This window comes from Gadus chalcogrammus, chromosome 6 (genome assembly GCF_026213295.1).
Source record: "Gadus chalcogrammus isolate NIFS_2021 chromosome 6, NIFS_Gcha_1.0, whole genome shotgun sequence".
In the NCBI taxonomy this organism is placed as follows: domain Eukaryota; kingdom Metazoa; phylum Chordata; class Actinopteri; order Gadiformes; family Gadidae; genus Gadus; species Gadus chalcogrammus.
This window is the reverse complement of record NC_079417.1, coordinates 11402024-11423802: the sequence shown is the minus strand read 5'-3', so window position 1 is coordinate 11423802 and position 21779 is coordinate 11402024. Positions and strand designations below refer to the sequence as shown.

Sequence of the window (21779 nt, the reverse complement as noted above, 5' to 3'; positions counted from 1 at the left end):
GGATACACTGTAGTCAGGGCAGTGATACACAAGTTTGCAAACTGGGTCAGTAGGGCTGGGAAGTGGTTAGAGTATTGGTGTCCTTCACACATGTTCGCGTTTGGATGAATGACCACAGATCACTTAAAGACACAGAGTTCTGTTCCTCCTGGGGGGGTGGGAGTCGGCATCTCACACTATACAACGTCCACAGACCAAAAGGCCTGTGTCCGGAGCCAGAAACGATGATCACCAATCAGAGTAATGAAACATGTATTTAAATGACCTAACGGCGCTCCCATTGGGCGCTCATCTGTACAGACGCCGTATTAGACCCGCCCCGTCTCAGATAAATGTTTATGAATGACCCGTTCCCGGCCAGGTCTGCTGGACATCTGTCTAAACCGGGGCAGGCCAGACGCATATGCCAGAGAAAATAAGACATAACCTCGCAGATTCTTCTGCTTTTTCCAAAAATTACAAAAATATAAAACTGCAAAGGTAAAGCAAAAAGTACACTTAACCATCCCCTTCACTCTCATCTTCCACCATATCCTTGTAGTTCTATTCCCCCTACGGGCTTGCCACGCACACACACACACACATCCGCACACTCTCACACACACACACACCCGCACACTACACACCCGCACACACACACACACACAAGTTCCCCATCGCTCTCGTTTCCAGTTTGATGATTATGTCTCTGAAGTGTTTACAGCCGGCTGGCCTTCTTTATCTGCTCTAAGTGCCTGTCCTGCATCATTCATTTCTCTCTGGGAGCGGGGAGCGTCTGGGCATCTGGGCCTGTGATACCACTGGAGTCCACACTGATCCTCCCAAAGCCCCAAGACAGACCTCAGTGTTGTGCATCATTTCTCATGGATTGTATATATGGTGGTGTGTGTTTGTGTAAGGGTTTGTGCGTGTGTGCGTGCACGTGTTGGTGTACGTTTGTGTGTCTGTGTCCATCGCATTTAAGAGTAATACATTTCGCTTCGGCAATATCCCTGCCATCAATCCTACTTTGCCACGTCTAATATCTCCAACCCACCCGACCCCTCCATCCCCTCCACCACCCACCCCCACTTCATCTGCACATCCTCCCTGTGCCCCCCCGCCCAGGTCATCCTGGGCCTGCTGCTGCCGCCGTCCATCCTTAGCCTGGAGTTCAAGAACAAGGACGAGATGTCCTACATGCCCCAGGACCAGCAGGAGTCCTTCCTGCAGGAGAAGGAGGAGGAGGAGCCCGAGAAGCCCGCCAAGGAGAAGGAAGAGGAGGACATGGAGTTCACAGTAAGGTCATACTGTGAGGCGCAGTACAACTCCGTGGTGAGAGAACCCACCTCAGACCTGCATCACATACTATATACCACATCACATGACGCCTTATACACTTTAGGACTGCCACTTGGCTCTAACTGAGCCTCGACCAAAGCACATTGCGTTGATTGTAGAAACACACACACACACACACACACACACTAAACCCTGGTGGCTTTCTGCCAGCAACAACCTTTCCTGTCTCTTGTCGTCTCAGAGAGGACGTTGGTTGTGGAGTTGTAGCGTCTCGGTTTTGTTGCCTCCTCTGGTGGCTCCTTGTGTGTACGTTCCTTTTGTCTCTCTCTCTCTCTCTCTCTCTCTCTCTCTCTCTCTCTCTCTCTCTCTCTCTCTCTCTCTCTCTCTCTCTCTCTCTCTCTCTCTCTCTCTCTCTCTCTCTCTCTCTCTCTCTCTCTTTGACTCTCGCTCTTCCTCGCTATCTCTCTTTATTTGTCTGTCTCTCTCTTTCTTTCTCTTTCTCTCTCTCTCTCGCTCTCTGTGTCTTGCACGTGAGATTCTTTGCTCTCTACGCTGCTACCTGGGTTCGTCTTTCTGTTGGGTTCCCTTTTGGTTTGCTTCAGCTCTCCCCCCCTGTCCATCATCTCGCCAGCCCTCTTGTTGTATTTCTCCATCCGTCTATCTGCCTTTCTCTCTAGCTCAGTTCTGCTCGAGGTACAGTACTGTTCGATGGTCGTTCGCTCCCCCCTCTATCTCCCAGTCTCTCTCTCCCAGTCGCTCTCTCCCAGTCTCTCTCCCAGTCTCTCTTTTCCTCTATCTCTCTCCCACTCTCTCCCAGTCTCCTCTTTCTCTCTATCCCTCTCTCCCAGTCTCTCTTTCACTCTCTCTTCCTCTCGCTCTTATCTCATCGTCTCTCTCTCTCCCAGTCTCTCTTTCACCCTCTCATCCTCTCTCTCTCCCAGTCTTTCACTCATATCTCTTCCTCCCTCCCTCTCCCTCTCTCTCTCCCTCTCTCTCTATCTCTCTCTCTCTCTCTCTCTCTCTCTCTCTCTCTCTCTCTCTCTCTCTCTCTCTCTCTCTCTCTCTCTCTCTCTCTCTCTCTCTCTCTCTCTCTTGCTCTCTCCCACTCCCACTCTATTCCAGTCCCCCCCTCACTCTCTCTCTTTCTGTCTCCCGTCCCGTGCTCGCCTGCTGCAGCGCCACACTCGGCATGTCCGCTGCAGGAAGAGGTGGGGGGGGGGTGGCGTGCGGCTCTGGCGTTACGTAACGCGCCCGCCGCCGCCACCGCCGCCGCTGCAGGGTTTAAATCATGCAGGGGTCTGAGCCAGCCCCCCCTCTTCACCCAGTGCAGAGCGGCACCGCCAGCCCCGGTGCGAGTCCGTCCGCACGGACCACGCGGATGTGTGCCGCCGGGATTCGGGCAGCGTTCCACTCCGATCCAAAACCCCGCTCGCACACAGACGGATCACGATTCGCCTTCTCCCTCGTGCGTCGAAAGACTGGGATCGACCACGATGCAGCCTCTCGTTACGTTCGCCCGACCACGCGAGTGATCTAGTGATTGCAGTGGAACGCATGCCCATCCCGCCGCCCATCCTCCTGCATGTGCATTATGTCCGGCCGAACAGGTGTGCCAGCGCAACTGTGGTGAATCTGCCACCGCGGGATACCTGGAACCCACAAGGTTCTGTCCCAGCGAGAACAACGCGGTCCAGCCAGGCGTTCGCAAGGGAGGACGTTTTATCTGCAGTTGCGCTGGCTGCTTGGCTGTTGAGATGCACTCCTGATAACCAGAGAGCACATGAATCGTACCGAGATTCATATCGATATACACACACCGCTTGCCACACCACGGGGGGAACGATTGGATTGCCCCCATGCCTCAGATGTTTTCAGAAACACGTGGGTTGTGTTTTGCCTTCGCTGCGGTTGACCTGGGGAGGGCTTGCATGTCAGCCCAGTGAAGTCATCATACGGCGCACACAGTAAAGCATCTGCCTTGGTAAACGACAACCAGTCTGTCTGTCTGTCTGCGATTGCCTTGACACAAACTCAGGCAAAAAAACTGCAGTTGAACATGTCCCTCATGTTAAACAAAACGACTTTGACACGGTGTGATCGATAAGAGTAGGGCTTGGAGGTTCCCAGCACTCAGGCTTTAATCTGAGTCTGCCTCAAGGCATCCAGGCAAGCGAGATAAATCCAATGACGCGACTCCCCCGCAGAGTCCTGGCGTGGCGCTGACATCAGTTCATGACTCATCGAACCACACCGGGGCCCAAACCCTCTCTCATGGATATAGAACTGTGTCCCGGGTTACAAACGAGATATCTGTGTCTGCCTTTCCTTCTTCGTCTCCTTCTCTCCCCCCCCCCCCCCCCCCCTTTTTTCTGTCCAGCCCTCCGTCTCCCCTCCCTTCCCCTTTGTCTTGTTTGTTGCCGTTGTTGGAGACACTATCCATGAGTGTGAATCTCCTGTTGTCCTAAGTGTCTTCACCTGGCCCCACCTGACCTCACCACCTCACATGTCACAGCCCACCCACTCACGCACACACATCACATGATGATGAGTGATGACATTGCCTGTGCTTGCTTTTCTAAAGACGGTGTTGTAACGTTCAGGAACAGCCCTTGATGAGACCCCTTCCCCCCCCCTCCCCTTGTTTTCTGCTCTTTTTTTTCTCGCTCTCTCTCCTCTCTATCTCTTCACCTCTTTGAACCCATTCTTCATCCCACCCTGTTCCCTTCTCCACACTACCTCCTCATTGTCTTCAATGACTTCCTCTTATCCAACCATCTCCATCCTCCTCCCCACGCTTTCTCTCTCTCCTGTTTGTTTCACATACATCTGTTCCTCTCGTCTGTATCTCTTTTATCCCCTCTCTCCCCCTACACACACACACACACACACACACACACACACACACACACACACACACACACACACACACACACACACTTCTCTTCATCACATCCACCCCCCTCCTCACCCTCATGGCTCGCGGCGATGTAATGGGGGGGGCTTGCGGCACCCCAGGCCATGCTGGGTAAGGTCGCCACGGAGACGTCGAGGAAGAAGGACGTGGAGGAGGTGCAGAAGCGACATCGGCTTATCCCCATGGGCCGCAAGATCTATGAGTTCTACAACGCCCCCATCGTCAAGTTCTGGTTCCACACGGTGAGTACCGGCCACCGCCACCGGAACCTCCCAGTGTTCCAAAGCTGTAGATCTTAGAACAAAATGATAGTTTGAATAAGCTGTTAGGTGTGAGTTTGTTATAGGAGAAATAACATTGAAGATTGTGACTCATTTTTAGACATTGGTGAATAATACATATTTGGGCAAAATGTGGTTACCCATTTCCACGTCCCACCTCAATCAACAATCAATCAACACAGCTAAAAACCAAACCAGATGAAAAGAGAATCTCTGGTTCTCTTCTGGATGTAACCAACTGTCTTAATGAGTATGGCCACAGGTAAATACAGTATTACTCAGATGTTTTCTGATTGACATTGTCAATGGAGGTGATGTAATGCTCTCCTACATTTTTGGTTCGTTACATTACATTTAAATACCTTACGTATGTATGAGATTGATCAACGGCCTTTTGCAGCAACAGAAATACATTTTGGTTTGTACCACTGGATTCTAGGAAGGCACTGGCTTGTTGAGATGTATTCTTAGAACCTGTGTCTTTGTGTGGATGTGTGCGTGCGCGCACATGTTATCCAATTAGCCAACCGTTCTATCTCCCAAATTTCCACTTAGTTGGCTAATGAAAACATTTCTTCATAAAACCACCCTAATACTCCTCATTATTTATTAACGCAAATTAATACATTTCTCTCTTTTACATTCCCATCATCCTCATTATTCCTGGCCTTTTTCCGGAAAGAGAACCCTTGTAAATATGATCATCTCCCCGCCCTCCAGAAGTGGTGCAGGGGTGCTTGCGGGTCAAACGTCCATCATTAGTGCTCTTCGTGTTGGACTCGCTCTGTAGGGCTATGGCCGCATCGCTGTTCTATTTATCAAATCTTCAGTGCAAAGGAGCCCGGAGACAAGTAGGGACTAAATGAATCTGGAAACAAGGGACTTAATGAATCTGGAGACTCCCTCCACGACCACAGGTCATTCGACTAAATAAATCCACTCTCACCTTAGGAGGAGAGAGTGTGATTGCTTCTGTGAACGAGTAAGAGTCTGAGGAAAGGCTCGCTAAACATAGTCTATAGCATAGAACCGAGCCGTCCGGGCCGGGAGTGGATGTAAGAGCAACATGTCCTCCTGAGATCCCCTCGTTTTATTGTAGTTTGTATTTGAAGGCTGCGTTAGAATCCAATTTAATTGGAGTCAATCATTTGAAGAGCCTCACCTTATTGGATGGAGTTCACACAATATCCCTGCACATTAACAGCTTCAGGCCATTTGGTTTGCAATGGATTGACATATCGACATATGCTAAGTAAGGAAGTGGGCAGACTCCCACACCTACGCACACACAGACACACACAAATAAATAATCAGATCTATTGACCACACTTTGCATTATGATTACACACAACCATATGCAGGTTTACTCAACAACTCATTCAAAAGCACACCGACCGGCGACCGTACACACACTGGAATACATGCCAGTGTGTGTTTCTAAATGCGTTCTACTGGGTTTCTACATTGTTCTCACACACACTGGCATGTGTGTGAGAACACCTGTAGAGCCCCAGTCCAATAGGAACGTGTCTGTTCAGATGGCGTACGTGGCCTACCTGATGCTGTTCAACTACATCGTTCTGGTGAAGATGGACCTGTGGCCGTCTCCCCAGGAATGGATTGTCATCGCATACATCTTCACCAACGGCATCGAGAAGATGAGAGAGGTAGGCGAGAGGAGTGTGTGTGTCTGTGTGTATATATGTGAATTGCATTATTTTACGATCAGTCAATGATGCATGGTACCGTAATTCATCATAATTAGCATAATTCATCTGCACACACAAAATAGAAATACAATAATTATTCAAACAACCTACAGACAACATGCATCTGTTGCTGCTGCTAATCTACACACTGACACCAATTGTACAGCAGTTCTTGGAGGGGTGTAGTTGTGTATCTGTGTGTCAAACATCTCATGATAGTAAAAAGTGTGTGTACAAGTGAGTAGAGATGGTGACAGACAGATAGGATAAGACCCACAGATCATTTCAGGGGATGGAAGGAGAACGCCTGGCTGTATAATCCCGTATTCCATTCCTTAGTCAAATCAATTTCCCACCCTCTTCGGGCTCTGGAGCGTCTATTACGTAATCTTTTACTGCCCTCCAAAGGCGAGACTGATGTAGTACACACACTTACTCTCCTCTACTGCTATGCAGTTATAACTTCTGTGTTCCCTATCTCATTGTCCAATGAACAAACCCCCTCTATCTCTCTTTCCTTTGCTTACTACTGGTCTCCCCCTCCTCTTCCTCCTAATCCTCCTCCTCATCCTCATCCTTCTTCTCTTCCTCCTCCTCCTCCTGCTCCTCCTGCTCCTCCTCCTCCTCCTCTTCCTTAATGTCCTCCTCTTCCTCCTCCTCCTCCTCCTCCTCCTCCTCCTCCTCCTCCTCCTCCTATATGTGTGTGTGTGTGTGTGTGGTCCAGATCCTGATGTCGGAGCCGGGGAAGCTGCTGCAGAAGGTGAAGGTGTGGCTGCAGGAGTACTGGAACATCACCGACCTCATGGCCATCCTCATCTTCTCCGTGGGCATGGTGCTGCGGCTGCAGGAGCCGCCCTTCATGAGCTACGGCCGGGTCATCTACTGCGTCAACATCATCTACTGGTACATCCGGCTGCTGGACATCTTCGGGGTCAACAAGTACCTGGGGCCCTACGTCATGATGATCGGCAAGATGGTGAGACGACGCAGTGTTTTTGTTGTGCATGTCTTTCTTTGTCGCACTGTTTCTTTTCACATTTTCGATATGGGGATTTTGCTGACACTATTATCCAAAGCGACTTAGAATAATTTATTCACACATTCACACTCCGACGGCGGTGTTAACCACGCAGAGTGACAGCCAGCTCATCGGGAGCAGTAAGGGGGAGGTGCCTTGCTCAGGGACACCTCGACACTCGGCTAGGGGGAGCCGGGGTTCGATCTAGAAAAAACTTCCGATTACAAGTCAACGCCTCTACCTCCTGAGCTCCTTTCCTTATTTTTACTTTCGTTGACTTTCTCTTCCTTTTTTCATTTTCTCTATCTTATTTCTTCTGTTCTTTCTTCCTAACTTTCTTATTCTCTATCTGTTCCCTAGTTTCTTCCTCTGGTTCCTTCTCTCCACCCCGTTGTCCGACCCCCACTTAGTCTGAGCAGTTTTCTCTGATCCCATTCCTTCCTTCCGCTTTCTATCCGATCTGTGCGTTCCCAGAGTCGTTCTGTCCTGAGCACAGGACCGCACGGTGTACCTTGGCATATCAATTGCCCCCCGACCCGTTGGAAAGTCCTGCCAGCGACCTGTAATGACAGTGTGTCCCAAGCCTGTCTGATCAGAACAACATGCAGACCGGTTCACTTAGGGGATCAAAGCTGCTTAGTAGGTATCAGTAATGCATTCAAACCATCGCAGAGATGGGCTGTGAACCGCCGGTCATGAGTGCTCTCTTTGATATGAAAATCAGCGATTAGCAGGAGAGGGCTCTGTCTTTAAACCATGTAGACAGACTCATTTACATAAACAGCTATGTTTGTTTTTGTTTTTTTCGGTTGCAGTCAGACTAGTGGTGGGTTCGCTCCGGGTATAATGTCTTCATTTCTACAAATGAGAAGTAAAATGTCATTAGGGACTGAGGAGTAATCTATTGAGATTTATTTAATCTCTGTTTAATCTTTTTCGAGTTCTCATTAGTTTAAAATTCAGGCAATTGAATTGAGATCCATCCACTGGTGCATATTGTGTGATCATCATCAAAAAATGTGAATGCCTCGAGTGGTCTATCTCTAATACGCACTTTCTTATTGAATTGGGATTAGTCACGTTCTGAAAGTATGAGAGCAACGCATCATCTCTTAAACTGCACTCCTAACAGCCAGCACAGTTAGACATTGATTGCAGAGCTATGTCAGGGGGTTAGACAGTAAATGCAGAGACATGTCAGGGGGTTACACAGTGCATGCAGAGACATGTAAGGGGGTTAGACAGTTAATGCAGTTACATGGCAGGAGGTTAGACAGTGAATACAGATACATGTCAGGGGGTTAGACATCTTGCTCAAGGACAGCTACGTGTAGATTTTTGTAAAGCGCCCTTCACACCTTTGCCAGGTCAAAGCGCTTCACAATAACTGGCTCACTTTCAGACACACATTCATCAACGCATTGATACACCAAGACGACAGCCAGCTCCTCGGGAGCAGTAAGGGTCAGGGGACTCACTCAGGGACACATCGGCACTGAGCCAAGAGGAGCTGGGAATCGAACCAGCAACCTGCGCTAACCTCCTGAGCTACCACAGCCCCTAATGCCCCCTGTGGGCTCTAACCACTCCAATCCTTCCTGGCGCAATCTCTGTACTATCACACTTCTTCTTGCTATTGAAACCAGCCACATCTCTCCCCTCTCCCATCCCCCCTCTCCTCTCTCCCCCTCTCCCCTCTCCCTTCCCCCCTCTCCCCTCTCCCCTCTCCCTTCTCCCCTCTCTTCCTCTCCCCTCTCTCCCCTCCACAGATGATCGACATGATGTACTTTGTGATCATCATGCTGGTGGTGCTGATGAGTTTCGGGGTGGCGCGTCAGGCCATCTTAAACCCCAACGAGGACCCCTCCTGGATGCTGGCCCGCAACATCTTCTTCATGCCCTACTGGATGATCTACGGGGAGGTGTTTGCCGATCAGATTGACCGTACGTTTGGTTCTTATTCAGAGGATTCAGGGGCTTTCCCCTAGTGATAAGCTTCCTGTTCTCCCACTTTGTTTTCTTTGTCGTTGTTGTCGTCCATGTTGTTGCCTGTGTGTTTTAAGTCAGAACGTAAATGGATATTGCAGTTGTAACATAACACAGGTTTACACATTGAATGGATAAATGATTAGTCGGTAATACATTTGTATTTGTTTTCTTGAACACAGAGCATTTTGTTAACCGTACACTCCCTGACAACATACTGCATCACTGAGCCCATCGTAATGCATCCATGAACCAATCGGTAACTGAGAAGAGGCCAATGTATATATTTTGATAATAGACTTGACTCTATTATAGACCATCCTTCACCTTTTGCAATTATTTTATCAATATTTTATTGTTTTCCATTGTATTTTATCTTACAGAAAAAATACTCAATATGTTGTTGTTTCATTGGTTGAGCGCCGTTTAAAGTGTTAAAAGTGTTACCTGTATGGAGTCTAAATGAGATGCATGTGGAGAATGAGAATGAGCGTTAAGTAGCCCAAAGACAAGAGATCTGAAATAATGCTTTCGTTCTTTGTTTCAGATATGCATAGTAGGAAGTTACAGCGCAGAATGACTGAAAAACTCTGGCTGGTCGAAAATTACTTTCGAACCCACGGAACCTGGCGTAGTAACGGTCCATAACTCCACTACTCAGTGCAGTCAAATCCCAGTGAACCAATAGATAAAGATACTTATGCAATACACTCCCCCATCTCGTGCCATCATCGCAACCTCACTGCCATGCCATACACACTCCTACCACTAGGAGGAACTACAAATGGATGCGTGCATGCAGCTCCATAAACTCTCCGGTGTAAAGGGGCACTGTGCAAGATTTAAAACGTTTTACTCTCTGTCAAAGGACCACAATCTATCTGTAGAAATTATTTAAACATACATAGGTATATATTTGATATAAAAGAAAATGTACCGGTATATATTCATAAAATAGATCTTTTTTGGTTAAACCTAAAGATTCAAGTCAATAAGACACAATGATAAAATCACTGTCTGTTTATCAGTTGATGCTGTTTATTTGTAAGTATTCAGACTAGATCAATACTTGACCTGAGGGTTAGTACGAGTCAGTGGTGTTAGCAGCAACAGTCGAATCTTACACAGTGCTCCTTTAAAGTTGCCTTTTCAAACATGGTCTTTGGAAGATGGCTAAATCATGCAAGCCATCACAATAAACAAACTGCCAGATTATGTAAAATAATCGTAATCATCTTTAGCTATGAATCGATTTAGATCACGAGTCGCTTGTTCCCAAGGCCAGGTAAAAGTTAGGGCAACTTTATCCGGATCGATTTAAAAACACTGGCTCACCGCCGAAACGTTCCATGCAGGTCCACACACAATGAAACATCGCAGGGGGTTACAAAGTTGAGCTCATGACGTTTGCTAATCCCTAGATGTTTTGTTTCAGCTCCTTCCTGTGTTTCCGGCAGCTAACCTGCCATGCAAACACTATCTGCTAGCATTCAGTCACATCTCACGTTACGCACCAACTCGACATTCATGAAGATAAACACTCCATTCGGACATTGTTATGAGCAGAATAACATGACTGATGAATTATGTATTCATGACAACAACAACAATGCATCAGGAATGCATAATATGAAACGATATTACAACGATAGAAAACACACATGTATATTATGTATACATATGTATATTCACTGAAGGACCAAGGAGACCAAACACTAAACATTCACCAGCTTTTCTCATCTCTTACCTGTTTTTTCACGTTGGTTCAGTTGTCAGAGTTTTTTAGTCTTTGTAATTATCCAAATTGTTTTTTCGAGGGTCAGCTACTTTACAAAGTAGAAATATTGCTTCAGTTCTCTCTATCTTTGGGCTGCGTTGTGTGAACAATTGAGAAAGGCGAAACCCATACGAGCATGGCCAGAATGAACTATATCTACCGGCAAAGAAACTGTGGACAAACTCTCTCTGTTCCCCCCAGTAAGCCCCAGCAACTGAACCATCAGCGATGGAAAAAACACTCTCTGTATCCTAAACACATCTGCAACGATACAAGGCAAAGACGATCAAACATGGTGCACATGCAAACAATATATTTGAAACATTTTAGACATGTTCGGATATATTGGGAGGCTTGGGACGACACATGTCATATGTATGACTGCTCTTGTTTGCTTTTCAGATGCACATTTCAGCACATGAGCCAACTCATTGTTTCCCCCCCCCCCCCCCTCCCGCTTCCCTCCCTTATAGAGGAAGCATCAGGCAGACCATGCTTCTTGCACAATACATATATTGACCTTTTGATTTTCATTATCATTATGGTTTTTATCATTGTGTGTTTCTTTTGTTTTCTGCTTTTGTTGTTTTTGTTCATGCCTCTTCCAAACGTGTTTGCTTTTTCAATCTTTTGGTATGACTTTTATCCCATTTGAACCCATCGGTTTTGCTGCTGCGTATGTGCATGTCTGTTGGTGCATCTACACACTTACTTTGCATAGGTTATCTTTGTTTTTACCAATTGATATTGATCGCGAACGTGTTAACAAGTTCTATGTGCTCATGTGTGTGTGTGTGTGTTTGTTTTTGTTGCGTCCTACAGCCCCATGTGGCATCAACATCACGACGGACGACGGCGGGGTGGTGAGGCTGCCGCCCTGTAAGACGGGCGCCTGGATCGTCCCCGCCATCATGGCCTGCTACCTGCTGGTGGCCAACATACTGCTGGTTAACCTGCTCATCGCCGTCTTCAAGTATGTAACACAGCATGCTCTCGCTCTCTCTCCCTCCCTCTCTCCATCTCTCCCTCCCTGTCTCTGTCTCTCTGTCACTCTTCATCTCTCTTCTCTCTCTCTCTCTCTCTCTCTCTCTCTCTCTCTCTCTCTCTCTCTTTCTCTCTCTCTCTCTCTATATATATATATCTTTGTCTCTGTCTGCCTTCTTCTCTCTCTCTCTTTCTTTTTGTCTGTCTTCGTCTCTCCCTCTCTCCCTCTCCCCCTCTTTCTTTCTCTGACTGTCTCTCTCTCTTTTCTTCATCTCTCTCTCTCTCACTATCTATTCTCGTATTCTCTATTTATTATTCCTTCTTTCTTTATTTCTGTCAAAGTTTTATTACAGTATTAAACTGCCCTATCTTGCCTTAAATTAAAACTAGGAATGTGAACAGCCATTTGCATGATTGAAGAGACACAAACACATTCAACGGCTTCTCATAAAACATTTGGCCGCACTAGCTGCCAGCCCGTTTACGTTTTGCATATTGAATAAATAGCAGGACGGGTTATGGGTACTCCGTCGTGTTGAGCTCGGCAATGATTCACCCGGCCGCCCGTCTGAACCAATACCCTCTGGTTATTTAGACTCTCGTTGTGGTCGGTGTGTGTGTTTCTTTTCTCTGTCTTCTGTGTTTGTCCTTCACCATAGCAACACGTTCTTCGAAGTGAAGTCTATCTCCAACCAGGTGTGGAAGTTCCAGCGCTACCAGCTGATCATGACCTTCCACGAGCGGCCCGTCCTGCCCCCACCGCTCATCATCTTCAGTCACATGACCATGGTACTCAAGCACCTGTGCTGCCGCTGGCGCAAGCACGACGACGACGAGCGCGACTACGGCCTGAGTGAGTCGGGGGCGTTCCGCTTACCCTAACCCTAACCACTAACCCTGAACCCTAACCCCTAACCCTAACCCAAACCCTTAACCCTGAATGCAAACCCTCACCCCTAACCCAACCCATCCCCTAACCCCTAACCCTAACTTCAGTCTATGCTTCTTTTAGACCATATGATTCAAGCTCACATAAGGACCTCACTGGACCACACATGTTTAGCGCTAACACCAGTCCTGAATAGCTACTTCTTCGAGTGGTAAATTCAAACCTGTGGCTTATCTACTCTGCCAATTCTTCAAAGCTTGTTTAACTGTTTAACTTAGTTTTTCATCACCGCTTTTTGGACAGGACATTGAGGATTATTGCCGACTGAGGGTTTAGAACTGTTCATTTTACCATGAGGAGAATAGCAGAGCTACTAATTAAACACAGAAGAAGGTCAGAGGAAACAAATTCAAAGTTAGGGTGTTTGAGATTAGGGTTAGGGTTGGTCAGCATTAACTTTTCAATTGGTATATTCTATAGTTATTTCCTCCGTGCAGCGAGATTTTACTGGTATCTTGTCGTACCAGAATGTTCCCACAAAGCGATGCGGCATTACGATCCTCACGCCCCTCTTCTATGCCCCCCCTATTCCTCCTCCTCCTCCTCTTCTCTGCCCCTCCTGCTCCTCCTCCTCATCCTCCTCGTTTTCACAGAGCTCTTCATCACGGAGGACGAGCTGAAGAAGGTCCATGACTTCGAGGAGCAGTGCATCGAGGAGTACTTCAGGGAGAAGGACGACCGCTTCAACTCCTCCAACGACGAGAGGATCCGAGTCACTTCCGAGAGGTCAGCACTGTGGTGGCCTAACCACCGAGCCTCCTTAACCACCGAGCCTCCTTAACCACCGAGCCTCGTTAACCACCGAGCCTCGTTAACCACAGAGCCTCCTTAACCACCGAGCCTCCTTAACCACCGAGTCTCCTTAACCACCGAGCCTCCTTAACCACCGAGCCTCCTTAACCACCGAGCCTCCTTAACCACCGAGCCTCCTTAAACCAAGCATTCATTCCTCTTGAAGACGCTACGGTCAGACGCGACCGGCCTCGGGTCGAGGTCTGTTCAGAGCGCGACCGTGGGGGAAATGACTAGATGTCTAACCCTGCGTTCACACCAAAAGATGCAAAAAGTTGACGCGCGTCGTGATCCCATTCAAAGTGAATGTAGAGACGCGTCTCTCCGCAGCATTTGCTGCCGAGAAAACGGGCAGCAAAACTTGATTTGCGGCGCGTCAAAATCTGATTTGCGGCGCGGCATGCCCGTGCCCGGCAGCGGACACGGGCATGCCGCGCCGCGCCGCGAAGGGCGCGTTCACGTATTTTGCGGCGCGTCAAATGCTGCTCGAGTTGAAATATTTCAACTTTTGACGCGCCGCAAACCTTTGACGCGCCGCAAAACTTGATTTGACGCGCCGCAAAACTCAGGCGTCAACGTGTTCGGGCAGCAAATGCATCTTTTGGTGTGAACGCAGGGTAAGGGTGTTAAGGGTGTGTAAAAAGAGAAGATACGGTAACGGTTTCATAGACAAATATAGGAGGAAGGCAAGACAAGGTAGACTGATTACGCAATTATCTAAAATAATTATCAATTTAGTTATCAATAATACCGTTGTCATGGTCTTATCGCTGGGGATTCGTCCGATAATTCCATCCCGGGGGATTGTAGCTGGCCTTCCCGTTATCTCTTTATAATTTGTTTTTCATGGTATTGTAGCGCTAGGGCGGCTGTTGTAAAACACACCGCCTCTCTGGGGACATTCAATATTGACTCTGCTTTACTCCACTGAACCGGACCGCCAGACAACCTCAGGTCATAGCAGGGAGACGCGAGCACACGACGACCTTGTTTCTCTGACTCTTCCTTATCTCCGCCCCCCCTCGGTGCTGGCTGTCCTCTTAACCCTCTCTCCCCCCCCCGGCAGGGTGGAGAACATGGCGATGCGTCTGGAGGAGGTGAACGAGCGCGAGCACTTCATGAAGGCGTCGCTGCAGACGGTGGACGTCCGGCTGGCGCAGATGGAGGAGCTGATCGCGCGCATCGCCGTGGCGCTGGAGCGCGTGACGGGCGTGGAGCGCGGCGAGGTCAACAAGGTGCGCTCCCGCACCTCGTCCGACTGCACCGACTCGGCCTACGCCCTGCGGCACGCCGAGGGCCCCGACACCGGGTACATCCTGCGGCAGAGCAGCTTCAACAGCACGGACGGCAACGCCTACCGCCTGCAGGAGGCGCTGGAGGGCGGCGGCGAGGGCTCCCTGTCCCCGCCCTCGCCCACCGCCGCCGCCACGCGCACCCGGAGCCACTCCTTCTACGTGGGCGGGGGGCGCGGCAGCGGCGGCGAGCCGCAGCACCGCGGGGGCGGGGCCTCAAGGCGCGTCGAGGGCTTCTTCAAGGAGCGCTCGCTGAGCCTGCACCGCGCCAACAGCTCGCAGTCCGTGTCCTCGGGCGCCGCCCCCAGGGACTCCAAGCCCCTCCCCCTGGCCACGCTGTCGGTGTCCCAGCAGCACCGGCCGTCCTCCTGCATCGACATCTACGTGTCGGCCTCGGAGGAGGTGGGGCCCGGCGAGGTGTTCCTGGACCCCCTGCGGACGGCCCCGCCCCTCCGCCGGAACTCCTCCCTCCACTCCGAGATCATGGAGGCGGTGTTGTCGGGGGGCAGTGACTACGGCGGCGGTGGCGGCGTGGGAGAGAGGTCCTCGGAGTGCGGGGCCGGCAGCAGCGGCTGTGGGACGGTCGCCACGGGGACGGGCACCGCCTTCGAGGACAGCGCCGCCGCCGACCTGTCCCTGAGCTCCGCCCACCTCCTGCCGGACTCCTCCTCCCTGCCGCCGTGGGAGATGGACCCGTCGCCGCCGCCATCGGCCGGGATGCTGGAGCGCTCCAAGAGCAGCCGCTACCTGTCGGCGGGGGGCGGCGGGGGATTCCTGGACGAGCCCCAGCTGGTCAAGTCCCACAGCCTTATGTTCAACCCACGCGGCGTGTACGGCGGCCTGGGCGCCGGCGTGCAGGTGAAGGCGGCCGAGTACACCAGCATCACGGACTGCATCGACACGCGCTGCGTCTCCTCGCCCTACGCCCCCGCCGAGCGCGCCCACTCCCCGGGCGTCTCCACCTCCTTCCCCTTCGACAAGCCCGCCCCGGACGGGGGCTCCTCGCACCCCGAGCGCGAGGCTGAGCTGAGCCAGACGGAGTCTGACCCCGAGGACCCCGAGGAGCTGTTGGGGGTCCCCTCCACCCCCCGCCCCGGGCGGCCCTGCGGGTCGCCCCTCTACCCGCCCTCCTCCCGGCAGGAGCGGGCCAACAGCTGCTCCTCGGATGACTCGCACCCCGCCCTGAGCCTGGCCCCCCAGCACAGGAAGAGCCTGTCGGTGAGCGAGAGGATGGAGCGGGGCGCGGGCCCCGGGGCCGACCGGGGGCCCGCAGGCCGGGGGCCGGCGGGGGCCCGGAACCCCTTCCTCAGGAGCAAGTCCGGGGCCCGCCCGGAGCCCGGCAAGACTGACAGCCTGTCCATGAGGAAGCTGGCCACGCCCTCGGCGTTCCGCAGCTTCGACAGACAGAACTACACGTGACAACGGGAACGCCGGTCAGCGCAAGAACACACATACACACATTCACAGGACCAGGGAGGGTAAAGGTCAGAGGGCACGGCGGGGGAAGCTGACGGGGTGACGGGGTGGGGTTGCTACGGAGGCGGATGCGGGGCCACGGTTACCATGGCAGCAGCAGAGAGGTACACCGTGGAGGAAGTGGCAGGATGTTGCAGACGCCCTACCGGAGACGCATCCTCACCCGGAAACAGCAGTGCTGGGGGGAGGAGGGGATGGGGGGGGGGGGGGTCCTATTGTACACCAGTCTAAAACAAAGAGCTATTAACACTACAGTAGTTTTTACCTCCTCTTGTAGCTCAGTAACTATCCATGGGGTGTTAAGGCTTTGGAAGGTCTCTGTCTACGTGTCAGTCTTCCACCGTCACCAATACGTCCAACCCACTACTATGTCACTATGTTCCATCTCATGTCCATCACGATGCTAGGTGAGGAACACGTACTGTAACTCCTAGATTATTGATTCCTTAGGAACCGCCAAAGCAGAAGGGGAAGAAACGGGAGAGGAGAGTTAAATATACATAGAATAATATATATATATATAGCCAAAAATGTGTCCCCTTTCCCCCAGGACTCAAAGGGCAGCAGCATTTGACGCTCCTTAATATAAAGTTTTGTGTGTTTTCACCGACCGAGAGCCAATGAAAAGGAAAGAAATCTAGCAATACTTATTTTGATAGTGGAAATGTGTGGGCGGAATTAGTCATGTGACTAGGAGTGATATTACTGGTGAATGGAGAGAGGCATTACAAAGTCAGTGATATGTGGGGAATTAATAGAAGGGATTAAGTAGTCTTTTAAAGTAAAATATTCTAAAGGGAGTCATGTGAATTGTATTTGTCGAGGGGAAATGTCAAACTTGTCTGTGGCATTCAATTTTAATTGATTGTATCTTAATTTGTCTGAACTATTTCAAGGAGTCAGAACACAACAGCCAACATTCAAACAGAAAATGTCTTCATAGTCGCAGTTTTGATTATTAAATAAGCTACAAGAGATGAGAGACCCGATAGAGTAAGGAGTGCCAGGCCAACATTATTCAAGATACTATAAGTCTGACTTTACAATCAGGAAGTCATCGTCATCATTATATCTCGAGTTTATATTGAATCCAGTCTGGGAAACATTAACAAAGATAAGAGCCACAAATACAGACTGCACTTCCAGATGGCATATCCCTTGTACATTGCTGTGTCCAGTAAGCTATGCTACCCTGTAATGAATATTGACGATGTATCTCATTCAGGAAAGTACAGTATGGACAGTTTAATATTTTAGGGCTAGCCACAAATACAAGTAACAACATGTTCCATCTCTTTAACATATTTCGTTTTTGTCTGCAAATACGCCCTGTTGGCCACAAGGGGGCGGTCTCTGCACAAGAGGCTGGCTGCAAATGTAGAACCAAAATCTTTTCATCCTTTCACTCACTGTATGTTTCAATGGTCAAACTCTGGTCAAAGACCACCGGATCCGTCCTTTGTCTGTTATGGAATTGTCATTTATTTGATCATTCTTTCATGAAATCCATGATAGTCAGTTAAGACAAAAAAAAAAAGGCTAACATTTTGACTGAAGTTTTGACTGCTAAATCCATTTAAAAAGTGCACACTAGTTTCCTGGGAGAGAGAAAGGAATGCAAAACATTGAAATAGTTTTTGCTGCTAAGTATATGCATTAGGTTCAGTCAGGTGTGTGAAAGCTATTTTAATTGACCTATAGAATCCATATCACCGCGCACATCTATAACTATCTGATTGTTTCCTCATCGTTTCTCTGGATGAAAAGGTCTAAAAAGAAGGGAATGACTTTCTATGATAGCTTTTTGCAGAAAGGTTGAAAAAGTTTAATTGATAGTTTTTATATATATAAATATATATATTTGTGATTTATATTGCACCAATTAATACAATACAATCACATACATTGCATTTATTTTGAGGTTATTTCTATTTAATTACATATTTTCTGGCTATCATGAATAATTAAATGCCTGTTTGAATTACTAATATGAATATTTAATATTTATATCTTCTCAGTGCTATTTTTCTCTAATTTTAACTATTTTCTAAGTAAGGTTTATTATCAAATTTAATATAAAAAGGGAGAGATACAAGCAGTGAATGCTGATGCATTAAAAGATTGATTAAAATCTGTTATATAAATTATAGATTGTACATTTCAATCATATTTAAGGTGTAATCCCTTTTTTATTGTTCCTGTTTTCTGTGTAATGTAACAGCGGCCGGGCGAGCTGCTCGCTCCCTGCGTTGCCAAACACAGGATCACAGGGCGACTCCGGGCTCCACTTAGAACACAGGGCTGCAGCACTGACATGTCTGCTGCAGACGTTAGAGCACAACCACCAGGGTTTTTTGACATTGCATGTCATCATCGATCTCTAGTGGAAACAAAACAAGACAAAAAAAATCGAAAATGAGGGGGGTTGATGGCTCAATGACAACTGTCACAACACTGATGACCACACTACAGGAAAGGGGAAAGATCCAAGAGGCGGGCCCTTCTCTCCGTCATGCTATGTGTATACCACCTAATTGGCCAGACAGATTTGCTTCATCCCTGTCCATCACGGGAGGTGTCCAATAAGCTCCTAAAGCTGATCAATATACTCTCAATGTCCCAGGTACGAAGGAAGATGTAGCCTGTTAGCTCTCATATATAATTTGAAATGTCAAGAACCCAACAAAGACATTTAGAATTGTAGTAAAAAGGCTAGCAGTAATCACTGTGCTTTACAACAAAAATGCTTAAGAAAATCGATTGATATTGTTTTATGGAATTTTAAATGAGGGGAATGTCTGTCAACAGTAAACTCTGGACAACTAATTGACAATAATAGATAATCCTAAACCAAACCAACTACGGTTTACATAAGTCTACAGTGGGCTTTTGATCCAAATTTACCGTTTCACATTGTGTTCAAAAACTTAACCAAACCGATTGGAATGGAGTGGCAGTTGATTGGCTGAGCCATTATCCAAACCTTTGATTGGCTGAGCCATTATCCAAACCTTTGATTGGCTGAGCCATTATCCAAACCTTTGATTGGCTGAGCCATTTTCCAAACCTTTGATTGGCTGAGCCATTATCCAAACCTTTGCAAAAGAGACCAGCAGGGACGACCTCTGCTCACTCGTAATAATGAATAAAACCCAATTCTCAAACATGCATAGCTGAGTAGTTTACAAAACACTTCAGTTCACTACTGAAATGCACTATTTTAAAGTCCCATATTGCAAAGATAGTTTTGACGAGACATTTAACTGCGATAGTAATGACATGGGAGGTATTTTTTCCCCTAAACCATAAGGTTTGATAAACAATATCAAACGTCTTCATTGCACTATCTGAACCAACTTGTGCGCATGACTCAATGTTTATGCTTTTGTGTGTGTTGACATGGCGGCCATGCGAGGAACAGTGCAAATCTAGGGGACGTGTGTGTGTTTGTATGTGTGTGCGTGCGTGCAGGCGGTGTGTGTGTGCCTGTGTGTTTGACACGATACCCACTAACAGATGAGCATGAAGATGCAACATAAATCCACCCAGATCCCAATGTACAGTATTTCTATTATATTTTCCTACACAGTTGCTTCACTTTTTCTTCTGGAACCAAATGAGAATTACGCGTTTAATCAAACAGGGGACTTCCTCCACAACCGGGGACGAGAAATTGTTAGTTAAGAAATTCATGCACATGTTTTCTTTTTGTTTTTCCTTTCCTGCAATAAATGCTGATATTGTTGTTCGCCCAGTGAACCGGATCCCCCTCCTCCTCCAGATCTCAATTAATTAAATGTCCTTTAAATGCATGCAGTTCTTCCACTGAGGGCAAACAAAACTATCCTCCTTTAAACGGTGACGATGGGAAAGGTAGAGGAATTATAAATCACAGTAGTGAGTATTTTGATGCAAATACAAATCTGTATTCTTCAATGTGAATAGGATCATGTCTGGCATGCATTGTTAAATAAATGAATAGATTGGTACATGTGTCTTGTTTACTTTCCCCTCACATGCTTTTCGGGGTTGTACGTTTCTAAAAAAAAAAAAAGAAACGTGACAGAAACTGCTGTGTGAGTGAGTTTGTGTGCTTGCATGTGGGTTTAAGGGGTCAGGGCAATACTGATAGGTATGCTGATTAGGTTGTTGTTTCTCTAAACACAAGCGAAAGCTCGTGCTTAGCCCTATAGGAGATGAGGCGTGTGCAAGAAGTTGTTCAACAGTTGTCACTGGGCAGTCGGCTCCCTATTGTGGCTGTCGGGAATGTCAGCAAAACCAAGTAAATGCGACAGGTGGCTGTGCTGTGCTTCCCTCTAGCCTACTTAAACCGATAATGGCATAAAATCGCAAAACAACACGCCGAAGTACATGGCATTAAGATCTTTCAACCAAAAAGGATCAAGGTGCATAACAGGGTTAGACATAAAGCATAGCCCGTTTTCTCTTGATATGTAGGGCAGATTCCCGGACCTCACATGCATGCGTAGCCTACTTGGGACGGGGAGGGGGGGTCATCGGTGGCGCGTCAGTTCAGACTCAGTACACGGAAGGGAACATTCTGTTTTTCTTCTACACGTGCCGCCTCCTCCCCCTCGTTTCTCGTTCGCACTCTCCCTCCTACGCCTCACTTATCATCTTCCACATGCCCACGACCAACAGCCCTTGTTTGATCGTTTTTTATCTCCGACACAATCATAAGTCAACCCGATTCACATAGTAGGAGTGAAAGCCTACATGCATTTTTTTTACACTTTGGGGGAAAACTAGGGTGCATCGTGCATCCCCCTCCCCCCTCCCTCAGCCTTCCAGGAAAGTGTTTTACCATGGAGAGGAGAGGGAGCGACAGCTACTGGCAACGCGGCCCCTCAAGGCAACCCCCCTCTTTATTTCGTTCTTGGAAACCCAAAAGCACATTTGGAAAAACAAAAAAGTGGAGTGACTTAGTTCAGGCAAAAGGGGCGTGTCACCACCACAACCATCTCCACCTTCCCGGTGCAGATTGTTTACCCCTCGTAACCCAAATCTTACTCTAAATCCTACAAACTCGAAGTCTGTAAGCTAAAAAAAAAAAAAGACAACAACCCTAAAGCTGCTTTCCATGTGTGAGTCAGTCCTCATGTTTCAGTGGCCGGCCAGTCCACGGCCCTGGGCGGTTACCTCTATGAACAGACCACGTGTCGTCTTCCGGTACTTTACTGTAAAGTAAAGTAAAGTGCGGCCGGTCCGTGGGTAGGATCTCTATGGGTAGGATCACGTTCTCCATAATTGTCCCGCCACGACCTCATTTAGCCAACATAATGTGTACAAACCGGGGTAG

General features: G+C 48.4%; 1 protein-coding gene across 1 annotated transcript in view; it reads left to right on the top strand.

The window, feature by feature from the left end:
* Positions 1-16471, top strand: part of trpm3 (transient receptor potential cation channel, subfamily M, member 3) — a 59469-nt gene extending 42998 nt beyond the window's left edge. Inside the window, exons 14-22 of the mRNA XM_056592098.1 lie at positions 1108-1314; positions 4297-4437; positions 6015-6143; positions 6910-7161; positions 8973-9147; positions 11789-11939; positions 12610-12803; positions 13493-13625; positions 14758-16471. Of these exons, the coding sequence (XP_056448073.1) occupies positions 1108-1314; positions 4297-4437; positions 6015-6143; positions 6910-7161; positions 8973-9147; positions 11789-11939; positions 12610-12803; positions 13493-13625; positions 14758-16402 (3027 nt within the window). The 3' untranslated portion in view covers positions 16403-16471. The remainder of the gene's footprint in view (positions 1-1107; positions 1315-4296; positions 4438-6014; positions 6144-6909; positions 7162-8972; positions 9148-11788; positions 11940-12609; positions 12804-13492; positions 13626-14757) is intronic.
* Positions 16472-21779: the final 5308 nt, after the last annotated feature.